The sequence below is a fragment of the Neolamprologus multifasciatus genome, chromosome 4 (genome assembly GCF_963576455.1).
Source record: "Neolamprologus multifasciatus chromosome 4, fNeoMul1.2, whole genome shotgun sequence".
NCBI classification, from domain to species: domain Eukaryota; kingdom Metazoa; phylum Chordata; class Actinopteri; order Cichliformes; family Cichlidae; genus Neolamprologus; species Neolamprologus multifasciatus.
In genome coordinates, this window is record NC_140442.1 from 3,520,475 (window position 1) to 3,534,226 (window position 13,752).

At 42.0% G+C, this 13,752-nt stretch overlaps 1 protein-coding gene across 3 annotated transcripts in view; it reads right to left on the bottom strand.

The window, feature by feature from the left end:
• shisa6a (shisa family member 6a) overlaps positions 1 to 8,894 on the bottom strand; it is a 121,478-nt gene extending 112,584 nt beyond the window's left edge. For all 3 annotated transcript variants that reach the window (XM_085158178.1, XM_085158177.1, XM_085158176.1), the window contains exons 1-3: positions 8,545 to 8,894; positions 7,169 to 8,107; positions 1,610 to 1,767 (exon numbers count right to left, since the gene is read on the bottom strand). In XM_085158178.1, the coding sequence (XP_085014304.1) occupies positions 1,610 to 1,767; positions 7,169 to 7,737 (727 nt within the window). In that variant the 5' untranslated portion in view covers positions 7,738 to 8,107; positions 8,545 to 8,894. The remainder of the gene's footprint in view (positions 1 to 1,609; positions 1,768 to 7,168; positions 8,108 to 8,544) is intronic.
• Positions 8,895 to 13,752: the final 4,858 nt, after the last annotated feature.

Here is a 13,752-nt window from a genome sequence, read left to right on the forward strand (position 1 = left end):
TGGCGTCACTTCTGCCTGTTTCAGGTTAAGGGTTGGTAAATGGTAAATGGCCTGTATTTGTGTAGCGCTTTTCTAGTCCCTAAGGACTCCAAAGCACTTTACACAACCATTCACACACTGGTGATGGCAGCTACATTGTAGCCACAGCCACCCTGACAGAGGCGAGGCTGCCGGACACTGGCGCCACCGGGCCCTCTGACCACCACCAGTAGGCAACGGGTGAAGTGTCTCGCCCAAGGACACAACGACCGAGACTGTCCAAGCCGGGGCTCGAACCGGCAACCTTCCAATTACAAGGCGAACTCCCAACTCTTGAGCCACGATCGCCAGGGTTAAACCTAGAATTGGTTTATGGTTTAGGTCAGGGGTGGGCAATCTCCGGTGTCCCTGCAGGTTTTAGATCTCACCTTGAGTCAACAATCACATGATTAGTTCGTTACCAGGCCTCTGGAGAACTTCAGGACACGTTGAGGAGCTAATTTAGCCATTTAAATCAGCTGTGTTGGTTCGAGGACACATCTAAAACCTGCAGGGACACCGGCGCTCGTGAACTGAGATTGCCCACCCCTGGTTTAGGTAATAGTCTCAGGCTTGGTTGTGATGTTTAAAGAATGCATTAATGCCAATAAACATGTCAAACATGCATGTGTGTATATGTGCCCCTCCCGCAAGCTTCCTGGCTTTCACAACTTTTTGAACCAGTGCTGCAGCTTATACGCCAAATTACTACTGCATCAGAAAGTGATCGTATTAGCTCAACCTTGACAAATAAAATGCAGTTTATTACTTTAAAGACACACTCACTAATTCAGTTGTAAGTTCCAGTAGCAAAGGCAATATCTCAGAAAACATCCCCCTGGGTCTCGGCTGTTGTTTTGAGAGTTTATGAAGTTCACCTTTGAATCCCAAAGCAGAGCAAAATGGCAACAAATTATAGGAAAATGATGGAAAAGAACGTACGCTGTATTATTTTCGACCATGTGAGTTGGTGATCAAGTACTCAGTATGAGCTCTCCTCTGACACTTCATGTTGGGTGGTGGTGCTGATGGAGAAAATGGTGAAGGCAGAATGACACCAGAGTAAAACATAACACTACGGAATCTGGGACACCATACTAGGGCACTTAGCAAACAAGCTGATCCCTGGAGCAGGGATCTGGAGACCGACCAGATAAAAGTAGCAGGAACAGCGTTACACCAGAATTATCTCTGGACAAAAAGCTGGCGTAATCCCGCAGAACATAATAGTTTACGTCTCAATCTTTAGCCAATGCTGAGTAGGCTTATGCAACCTTAGCATGAGGAAGAGGAGAACTCAGACAGAGGATTGTGCTTCATTTATGCACCTCCGTAAGCGCTGGCTCTACAGAGCAACTCAAGAAAAAGGATCTGTTTCACTGGACGCCAATCACAGGACGCTGTGGCAGATTAACCAGAGCAAAGCAGGTCTCTGTTTACGCCTGCACGCCACAACATTGTAAAGCTGGATTCGTAAATGGACGTACGGTGAGAGCTACACATGAAGCCAGTTATTTGGCCTTCACACACACACACTCTATTTTACAGTCTGACTTATTGATCCCAATAAAAGCAGAGCAGTGTCACCTACCGTGGTTTGCTGCCTTAGCGTGAACAGGTGTGTAATGATTCTTCAAGGTTCTGACTGGTGTCTCATCTTTGGGGGACCCGTCGAGCGCTGCGATGTTTTCGTGCTCATACTGAGATATGGGAACAGGTCCTTGTTGTCTCAAAATGTCAGCCAGGGCTCTGAAAGGAAAGCGCAGTGATGTTAAAAACATGAACTGATATGTTCTCGTTTCCAATTACCAATATTTTCTTTTCTTAGCTCTTCTTAATTTGTTTAGCTGCAGCTTCAATTTGAGCCACAGAGGTTTGGGGCAAGGCGAAAAGGAAATCCTAATTACATCCACAATCACAAGGGAGTCAGGTGGTCAATAAAGCAATGCACACGATACAGAGTGTTATTTGTACCGGACTCGAGCTCGAGGCCTGTTTGCAAAGCGTTAAATCAGTGTCTTTTCTTTGCAGCTGCAAAATAAAAGTGATATTTCACTAATTCTGCTTCCAACTTTTGGAGGCTCAGTGTCTGTCTCTGACACGGAGTGCCAGCAGTGCGCTTTCTTAGAAGAAATGAAAAGGCAATTTAACTGTGTCAATGTCAACCTAAAGGAACCACATAGTCCACTTTTCCATAACTCTGTGACTTTGGGAGATATACTGTATATTAATAGCATTTCCCTTCCAGGATGAGCACACTTTAGCTGTTTCGTTTTCACAGACAGAGGCGACCTGATTTTGCATTGTCCCAGTTGATACCTCATTGCGTGCAGCAGGAGCACATCCTGTATAGTTTGCAGGAACTGACCCAACTTTAATCAGGTATAAAACTGCAAAATTGTGAAGGAAGCAAGTTTCACACAGCTTCTTCAAAACTGTAGGAGCAGCTGTTATAAATGTGATTGTTTATATGGAATTTTATTGCATAATCCTTTAATTAAATCTATTAGATAGATAGAATTTATTCTATCTATATACAATATTCATGAAAGCTCGTGTAAAGAAGAATCTTTTAGGATACAATAAGAAAAAAATTTGGAGCAAGAATCAAAGATGCATAATCCAATTTCATCATATTTTACAGTCAGAACATTAGAGATTTTAAAATGAAGCCTCAAAATGAACTGAGAAAAATAATTACTGTGGTAAACCAAGTTTTACAATAGTAATTACAAAGGGCCAAGAATCGATCCTTGGGGAACACCGCGATTAAACTCACCTACTGTTGTTAGAGATCTAATAGCAACACTGTTTATGTAACAACTTTAATATAAAGGATAGGTGTAATATTGCATGTTTTCTTGTTGAACTGAACTGAAACCAAAAATCCTCCAATTTCAGTGATTTACGTGAACGTGAGTGAGTCGAACTGTTGCAAGACGCCTTTCATTTGTCTTTGAACATCTACAAAGTTACAGTTGAGCTGTGTAGGGTTAGGTTTGAATAAGAATGTGTTTAGCCACATGCTAAATAGTAACAATTATGGAAACTTGGAGCTTTTACATTTCAAATGAAGTCTCGTCCTTATTGATGTTATACGTTTTCTGATAAAACTTTCATATAAAGAGTTTGAACATTAACCAGACGCCGCTCCCTAACCCTAGATGTGGTCTCCCGTGTCCTGGTGGATGTGAAGAGGTAAGTCAAACCAACCGCCCTGCACCAAATGCACCAAATTGTGTAACTTACGGAGCCCCGCAGGGGACATGGGAGAAAAAATTTTTTAAGACGGACTTTTGCGAGATCTCGCAAAACAAACTCGGGATCTCGCAAAAGTTGAATTCCAACAATGGCGGCAGCTACTTAGTTGTAATATTACTCTTTCTGGGTCACAAAATACACTTTTAAGATATTTTGAGGCGTGAATGTAGTTGTGTAAACGTCAGATACCTGCTCGGTTTACAAGATATCACATATTTGCAAAAGAGCTCCGACGTTTTCGGAGATCTGACACCCACTAGCTCGAAGCTAACGGGAGGTCGAGACCTACTACAGCCGGGAGGAACACCGCTTTCCCGGCACATCGTGCCTCGACCTCCCGGTCGGCTTCAAGCTGGTGGCCTCCGAAGAATGCGGCTAAAACTTTTGCGAGAGTTTGTTTTGCGAGATCTCGCAAAAGTCCGTCTTAATTTTTTTTTCTCCCATGTCCCCTGCGGGGCTCCGTAGTAACTAGCATAAATTACATGTTTTTTTTTTTCTGAGAAAAGCGATCAATAAAACTTTAGCTCTCACTCACATTTCTTGTGTTTCGGTGAAGGTCACAGACCAAACAGCAAAGGTCTGCCAACAGCTCAATAGTCTGCTCACATTCCTCCCTCAGTCACAGAGGTAGGAGTCTAAATCACTTTGGAGAAGCACCGGAAATTAAGAGACGCTCACACTTTTCAGGAGCAGGCCCTTGCCAAATATAAAGCTAATCCCATGTTCCACCACTTCTTTGTGGTCACGGCTGTCAGCATGAATGTCTGCTGCCAGCGTCTGAGGTCTATTCCAGCAGACATCATTACAACAGCTCTATGTGCCAAATGGTTGGTGAAAATAAATAAATCATAAAAAGAGGGAAAATGCTACTGAGCACCCAGCAGGCCGTGCCTCCTCGTTTAATTGTCCTCTCTCTAAACTCTCGACACCAACCCTCATATTGAAGTGGTGACATTAAGCAGATCCACTTGAAAGTACACCCCATGGCTAGGATGGAAAAGCAGTACGAAGGCATAAATCTAAATGTTGCTTCACTTTTCAGAGTACAGACTAAAAAAAATCTCCATCGTGATATTTGTTGATATTTTTGTGTCCATTACAAACACAACACTGTATTATAAAGTCCATATGGATATTAAAAGCTTGCTGTGCCAGCTTTTGAAAGGAGAAAGCCAACACTCTAGCTTAAATTGAATCTATAATTGATTTCCTGAAAAGGTTTCTTTGTGTTGTTTGTCAGAGCTTGAATTTGGACATTTTCTATCAAGAACTTGTTACTGTGTTTCTCTAAGAAAGACAGCCGAGTAATCTCCCTCGACATTTTCAAATCAGCAGGCAACAAAGCTTCATGACCCGAGCATAACAATGCGCAATTATCATTAAGTCAACTTCTGGGCTCTGGAGAGAAACAAGACATCCTCTACTGCTCTGTCCAGAGTCAACTATGGATAATAGGAGGTGACTCCAGAGACTATTGAACAACAGCAGCGACTAACTGACTATAATTTTTCTTTAATTGTGGGTGGAAAATGCAATTTTAGTCAAACCTACGCCTAATTAAACACTATCCTTAATTATCCTTTTAATACCTGCTTCAGTGACGACGGAATATCCATCAGACATGGAAGCAATCAGCAAAATGGATAGTCTATCAAACAGTAAAACAGACAGTGGTTTTCCAGTTTACCTTTTCTGCAGGAATGCTGACGGAGAATCTAAAAAGATTTTTTTATCTCAAGGTGGAAACCAACATTCAAAACACAAGAAATTCTAACCACACACCACACGAACAATAAAAGAACCCCTACTATAGAAATTTACTCTATAACAGCATGAGCTGATATACTACGATACCATAAAAGTCATTCCTGTGGACGAAAGCAACCTATAAAGACTTCTGTAACATTACTCTGCTAAATCTTCAGAACAGTCCACCATCAGATCCTCTGATACCTAAAATGTTTCAGCCATGAGCAAAGTAGGCCACGTGGTCTTTTGCTGGTATCTGAGGAACTGAATGAGTTTATTTCTTTTATCTTTAATGTCAGCACAATGCATGTCAAAACTGTGAAGCCAAATAACAAGGACATAACTATTAGATCGTTTGGTGTTTTTCCATGATGACTTTTGTGCTACCATTTGGCATAAAGTTGCTTCTAAAATGTTTTCTATCATCATCATTATTATTATTATCACATTATAGTTCATTGTAAAATAATAGTTCAAAAAGGCAGAATAAGCATAATTTTTTCCATTCGAAGTATCATTCAGTCTGTGTCAGGTGACATGCGATCTGTGTGCTGCCATTTCACAGACCTCTTCCAGAAAGATGGGGTGGCCACAGTGGCTCGCTTCCATTTAAAGCTACAGACAGTGAAAGAGCCATGAAACCACACATTTGGTAGCAAACATGAACAACTAGTGTGGCATTTTGAGCTATCATGCCAAAGAGGATGATTAAAATTTAGATTTACTTTATCTGTAATCCCTTTGTTATTAAAGATCAGAAAGATAACAAAGTTTTCAGTCGCTTTAGGGTTCTATGGATGGATAGACAGACAGTGACAACACTTAAAGTGAGAAATAAGCTCCCAATGATCTTGCATCTGGCCTTTGATTTGCATAAAGTACCAAAGTTGTCAGTTTTATTCAAATAGGGAGTAGGGTCCTGCACGTTTTATCACTTAGATTGCAATGCAAAGCCTCCAGACTGCACTGCATAGAAAATAAATGAATTGGAAATGATATATCCTGCTGAAATGAACCACAGTCTGGCTATTTCTGGGCTGCAGACAATACAGTCCTGAAAGATCAGTTATTCTTTGTAATTTATTTAGAGTCTAACTGCAATACTCCAAGCTTTCAAATTGACAGTCATACATTTTTCAAATTATAAGAAACTGCAAGATTTTACACCCAGATAAAAGCTTTCTATACAACAGCACAGCAGACTCTCAAATGCACAACGGTGCCCATAATTTGGTCAGTGGAATTATTTTTAGGCAACAAAAAATGCCTTGAAGCTGAAAAAATAGACGAAGAGGTCTGATTCAGGACATAAGGATGGAAACAGAAGTCATTTGCATGGAAAATATCTTATAATTGACTTTCTGATGATGATGATGATGATGATGATGTGTGTGTGTGTCTGTTCCACACACCATACAGCAATTTGTTCAGCTTGTGACTGAAATGGCTACAGGATGTGTTTTTATGTGGCTTTAATATTCACTGAGCAATTCAGTGACCACTACTGGTGCCTTGAGGACTTAAAAAAAAATGTCATTGCAGAAGAGACCACTCCCATCACGATGAACGTGATCACTTATAATGGTTTTCAGTGGCATTTGCTTTATTCCCTGGAGGTTTGACGGACATAAAATACCACCACCCGCCTTCAAGGATTGCCAGAGAATGGGATGTGTTCCCTGTAAAGGTATCTATGATTTTTTTAAAGCAAATCTCTGGGAAAAAGAGTAATGGTACATGTTAAAAGGTCATGGGGTAGACTGGACCCATGATACTGAAGGTGCAAGTTATGTGCGTTACTATAGATTAGTTGATTCCCCATGAGAGCAACTATATAGATTGGGTTTTAAATCTATTGGAAGGAATTGACAGCAACAAAAACTGATTGTGAGCTGAAGTCTGTGTCAATCTGCAAAAGAGGCTTCCCCATCTGATCACTTGATAAACTGTAGTTTTAAGAATTCGTCTTAATTACTGTGACACATGAAAACAGGTTCAGATTTATATGAGTAAACGGCACTGAAAGAGTCCAGACAGGAACACAAGTGTAAAACTGAAATTACATGAAGGACGTCTTTTAAAATTCATAATTTCCCAGATTGGATTGTGACAACATTAAAAAAAGAAAAAAAGATCTCACCTGTGCACGTTCATTTCCTGAGGGGGCTTCGTGGCTTTATCGTAGGCAACTTTCGCAGAAATCCCAATGGCAATGATGAGCGCAATGACCCCGCAGGTGATGTACACTGTGGTGTTGGTCTGGTCCAGCGCGGGGTCGTACGTGTCACCTGTTGGCGCCGGTGACGGGGGCTGGGTTTTGATCCAGTCCGGGGTGATGTAGTTGTTGCAGCTGTTCTGCTCCAGCCGCTTACCCCGGTCCGCGCAGCAGAAGCGCAGAAAGCAGCTGCCGCAGCAGAAGCGGTGATCGGTGTTGTTGCAGGCGAACGCGTTGTCGAACTGACCGCTCACGTCGTAGTAGCCCTTACAGGTGTCGTGCTGGAACGCGACGAGCGGCGGAGCCTGGACCTGGGTGATCTTCCCCGGGACGGCGGCCGCTCCGGGGACCGCGGTGGTGCTGCCGTTGACCTCCTTCACCTTTGGGATCCTCCTCAGCGGGGTTTTGTTCTTTTTGTTGGCGGTGGCGGCGCACAGGACATTCAGAGGGTCTAAGTAAACCAAAAGAAGCAGAAGGTGCTTTATCCCCATCATTTGATGACGCGCTGGTGTTTGTTTGCTGGCCCCCACTCTCTTCTCTTTCTTCACTGAATATCACTCTTCCACTTCTTACCGGGTGGAGCTTCTTGCGGGTTTCTTCACCGCGGGTACTCCTGTCTGCGCCGAGCTCTTGATCACGGACTTTAACTGGCAGATTGTGCACTCATCGGACACGCAATGCATCTTCACACGTCGTGGTCATCCAATAAAGAGCGTGTTTTTCTTCTAAAGTTGGGTCTGACCAAAGGTCTGGATTTCTATCTGGACACAGATACCCGATAAATACACAGAGTCCTTCAGGGGAATCTGTCTTTGCTTTGCCACGAGCTGTTGGTCTCGAGTATGATCGGGGCTCTTAGTTACACTGTGGAGAAGAGAGGGGTTATCCATGAGAAACTTTGTCAATACAGACAGAGATAAAGCTGCGACAACCGGACCGTCTTTAAACACGCGAACACTTTCAGCACCGTGGACAGCGCCCAAGTTTCCCTTTGGTTTGCTGGAGCGCTTCAGCACCCGGAAAGTAAAAAAACACCGACCCGTTTCTATATTCATATAATTCAAAACACCAATATCGGCTACTTTGGTTTAAAAAAAGAACCAATTCTTAATCTTGACTTGCACGGAGATCCCAAATATGCCGCTGCGTTGCGTTGCGTCGCCTCATCTGTTTCCATTTTATGCGCAAACTTTATTTCTTCCGACTTCCTGACCTGTAAAGTAACTTCTGCTCGTTTCTAAAGAGAGATAAATGGCAAATGGTCTGATTTAAAGAGAGAGAAGAAGAACATGAGGACTTACCAGGTTAACAGTGGCCGGTAACAGGGTTGTCTCAGCCACTGCCACTGAATCAAAGAGCCTCGGCAAGACAAGAGGCAAGACCTCTCTCTCCTCTCCGGCCCGCCTCCTTCCATCGCTCTCTCTCCCTCTCTCTCTCCCTCTCTCTCTCTCTCGCTCTGTCTTCCCCACCCACGTCACCGATACAGGTACTTCACTTAATTATCAATCATCTCTGCTCCCCTCTCCTTTGGTCATATGCCTGCAGGCTGCACTCGATAAGTCGCGAGGTGGAAAAAACACAAAGATAACAGTGTATTAGAAGTTGTCTGCAGAGGCGAGGCGCTGCTGTTGGTGTATATTCACGCATCAGTGCGCACACAAGCTGTGCGTGCGTGTGCGCGCGTGTCTATGCAAACATGCCCCAGCTGGTTTACTTTAGAATTATAAATCAAAGCCCATCCAAGTGGAGGGGGAGGTGAGGCGGATTTGGGCGCTGCAGAAATATCTTGAAGCGGGGAGGAAGTTTTAATTTGAGGTTCAGAGTAAAAGCTGAATTTAGGGAAAGGACCACTTAAAGGTTAATATTAAGCACATACATATGAGAGTATTTCAGAAATCCTGCTTTTGCAATCAGATTACTCATCCCTTCACTTTAATGCCAACATCTGACTGACATGTTTGAATATTCTGTACACTGATGGGAAACAAATGACTTTAAGATGACATTTTCTCAGTTCACCGCATTTCTACAAATGCTGACTTGATTTTCAGGATATGCTTCACAGATCTGACGATTTAAAAGTCAAACTTGAGAATGTTTTACTAAATATGGCTTTTGGGAATCATGACTTCGGGCTGCTATTTAATTTCAGTGTTAAAGATTTTCCTAAAATCCTTTTCCCATTGAAGTCATTTACTTTATTTCAAATTTCTGGTGAAACCAATGTTAAGTGATCTTTTGTGTATTTGTTTGATGACTCTGTTACGTAAGGCCCAAAATGGCCTCCGTACAAGAAAGTAGTAGCTCTAATATTGACCAGTAACGAACCGCCACACGCAGACTGCAATGGGTTACACAAGATTTATTTGTTCTTTCTCCGGGTAAAACTACTGGCTGAAGACACAACTCTGGCCAGGAATCCAAGGCCCAAAGCCACCGCGGTCAGGGTTGTTAGCCTTTTCAGGCCTGACTTCGTTCGAGGCTGGGTCTCCACATCACATCCTGGGAGCTGGAACTTCCCCAAAACTGGTCCAGTTTCCTTGTCAGGGGCACAAAGAGTCTCCAGTCCAGTGTTTGTTTTCCTGCCTCCCAGCACATCCACTCACATCCCAATAAAAACGAGTCCTCCCTCCAACATCCTCAGATTATTTTAAAAGCAAAACCAGGCCAGGTTAAAAATCCTTTCCGTTAAAATGTGCACACTTCATCCTGGATCTTCGAGGCTTCCCTGCTACACCAGTGTCCTACAAAAAAACAACGACAACCCCCACTTCCTGTTTCCTCTCCCGTTTATAGAGAAGGGCTCCAATCCTCCCCAATCAGCTGTTCCCTGTACTCAACTCCAAATAGCTGGCAGCTGGACTAGAGTAGAATCTCCACTCCCACATGGGCGTGGCCGACACCTCACATCAAACACAAAGAAACACCAAAGCATGCAATTAATACAAAACAAAATCTAAAGCAATGCCAACCCAAAAGCTTAGTGGGGGATTCTCTCCAACCCTTTCCACCATGCTATACTCTGTAACAACTCTAAGCTCAGTGTTTTCTACACTACTATCAAAAAAATTTAACTTTTCACTTATTGGTAATTTCACGTTTACATCATATGATACTTGGTAACTACTTATTGTTAGGGAACGATTATGTTCTAGGTCATAACACCTGATCGTGCGCTGCTTTCTGTGTTTCCAGAGTGCCACTTTTGTCCCCTTATAAAGGTGATGACACCTGAATCCTGTCACAGCCAGGATGGCCAGTGTGTTGTGGAGTGGACCCAAAAGGAGACACAGGAAAGAAAACAAAGTATAACAAAAAGCGCGTCATTTATTTAGGCTGATGGTAAAAACAAAAACAAAGGCAAAGACAAACTGAGGAAAAGACTAAATGATAACCTAAACTGAGAACAGCTAGAATGAGACAAGAAAAGTATGACATTGACATGAACCTGAAAAGAAGCATGAAAAATGGAGCCTTGTGGAAACACAAATAATCCATAGACATGAGGCGAGATAAGCAGATAACCTGACGATGAACAGTCGGAGACAGAGGACTTAAATATACAGAAGGGTAATGAGGGGAGTGGAAACATCTGGGGAAACACAGCTGACACAAATCAACATGACGCCACAGGAGAAGCAAAACTAAACACACTGAACATGGAACACAAGATTCTTCAAAATAAAACAGGAAACGGGACATAGACAACAAGAGCTTGACAACATGGAACACAGGAGACACACAGGCTGTATCCCAATTCAGGGTCTGCAGCCTTAAAGTACGCAGCCTCAACGATCCTCAAGGGCCGCGTACTTAAAGACCGCCAAGGCCGGAAGTGCGAGGCTTGTGAAATGGGACGGTCTAGCCTCTGTTGTGCTGCCCAGGTTGCCTAGCAACCATGATACTAACAGCTGGAAACGTTTCATACAGCTTTGTTTGACAGAAATGAAGGAGAAAATCTTTTGTTCATTTGTTTGTTTGTTTCTACATGAGCTTTGATCATTCTCTGTAAGATTAAGCTCAGCTATTGAACGGCGTATATTTTAAAGTAAAGGCTTTAAAACCAAGTTAGTACAAACGTCACTAATGTCACATAACTTTGCCGACATGTGGCCAACAGGAATGTTTTAATGTTCTTCGTTATTAAACATTTGCACATAAATAAGTGACATAATATTCAGTACTTACTTAAAATTTACTCTTCGGGCGCCCCTCATCTGCCGTGTTTTTGGCAAAATTATCCACACCCATGCAATGACTATGCATTCTGGGATATGTTGGGCCACGAAGTCTACACCGCCACGTCCTTGAAATTCAGGGAAATGAAGGACGCATTTGAGGGCCGCATTTCGAGCAGCCTTCGAATTGGGACAGCCTTCGTCGCGTCGCTGTGACAAAATCGGCCTTAAAATGCGGCCTTTAAGGCTGCAGACCCTGAATTGGGGATACAGCCACAGACTGGGGAGACACATGAGAGCAGATACAGACTCAAAACTAAAATGACCTTGATGACAGCATGGACTAGACTAAACCTTAACAAAAAAAAAAAGATGGTCATTTTTGCTTAAAAAGGTTACTAAACCAGAAGCATCAGTGAAAATCATGTTGAGCTGGACCATGCAGTGTCTCAGTAAGACCCACACTGCATCTGATTTCATCTAGTTTCAAAACACCAACATCGCCTCAGTTTCACGATGAGAGCACGGCTACTGTCACAGAGTTTGTGTCCATCTTCTTTATGTAGTCAGTGGATACATACACTACATCTCCCGATAGAAGGGTTTTATTACAAACATATTGCAAACATTTTTTATGAACAGATCACTCAAAAGGAGAAATATCAGCAGTGGGACATAGTTAATAGAATTATTCTTTTTAAACTCAGCCTTTCCCATTTTCTCAAAGGTTTAATCGTTTTAAAATATGTGCTTTATTCTGGCCAAATCTGACAGAGCAGATGGTGAGCATTACCACATTAAAACACCCAGACAGGTAATTTGACAGCAAAAGGAAACCGTATCAAATTGACTTTCAAATACTTTGCTGTCATTGCATGAAGTCTGCTGTCCTCATTCACTCAGTTATTATCCTGCATGTCAAAGCTCATCCATCTGGTGTGCAGACTAAAACTACTGCCAAGATTTATTTGTTTTAGCCAGCTCTAGTGCCATTTGATCAAGGTGAATGGTGTTTGACCAAGGTCTGCTGTTATTACTTTTACAGCAATTCTATTTTTCACACAGCAAGGTGATGATATTTATGGGGTCCTCTGCAACATTTAATGCACTTAAGTTATAAAACGGATATCACTGGTGCATTTTTGGAGTATTATTAATGTTAAATCCACAACAAAAGTTGCTAACATTTATTTTATTGAATTATTACATGTGAATCTTAGGGTGACAGATTTCATTTTCAGGATAGGGAGATTAGATTTGACATTTTAGGACAAATAACGTTTTTTTGTAGTTTTTTGTTGTTTTTAAATGTAAAACAGTTTTTGTTTTCATGAACTGCACCATCTTGTAACATTAGAATATTGTGACAAGCAATACTTTTTGTGTATCCTATATTCAGTACACACCATTTCATGTTTTTTTGGTTTAATTTTGATGATTAGAAAGTACACCCTTTTGTCACTTCTAAAGTTTTACATATCAGGACTTCAAAAATCATCTGGTCCTTTGCAGGATTAGGTGTGATATATCAGCGGTCCCCAACCTTTTTTGTACCATGGACCGGTTTATGCCCGACAATATTTTCACGGACCGGCCTTTAAGGTGTCGCGGATAAATACAACAAAATAAAACTAGTACTGGTACAGAAAAAAAAGAAGATTTATTCATAACACACGTGAAAAGACCCAGGAAAACCGAGTAAATGATAAAAACGATAACAAAATAACGCTGAAAACCGATAAAAACCCTGAAAACTATACATTTCACACCTGAACCTCAACTCTCGTGGCCCGGTAACAAACGACTCACGGACCGGTACCGGTCCGAGGCCCGGGGGTTGGGGACCGCTGTGATATATTACACTGTGTTTTTATTTATCTTTTAAAAAAACAAAAAAACAAAACATGAGCAACATTCAAAAGCAGAATGTAAAAACACTAAGCAGACCTATACCGCTTCTGTGAGAACAAAGAGGGTAAGAAGCAGCCAGGTGATTATGGGCAAGTGTGAAGTTTGGGCAGTTTGCTAGTCGGAAGCATTTAGATGTGTTTTAACACCGTGCCAAAGAGGAAATACATCAGCAATAATAGAGAAGGAATTGTTGCTGCCCATCAATCCGGGAAAGATATTAAGGCAATTTTCAAACAACTTGAAATCCATCACTCTACAGTCAGAAACACTGAAAATTCAAGACAGTCGTTTATCTTTCCAGGAGCGGACATCCCAGCAAATTCACCCCAAGGCCAGACTCTGCTATCCTTAAAGTAATTGCAAAATAAAAACCAAAATAAATAAACTACATGTCATACACTACAGTTTCTTTTGGGTCGA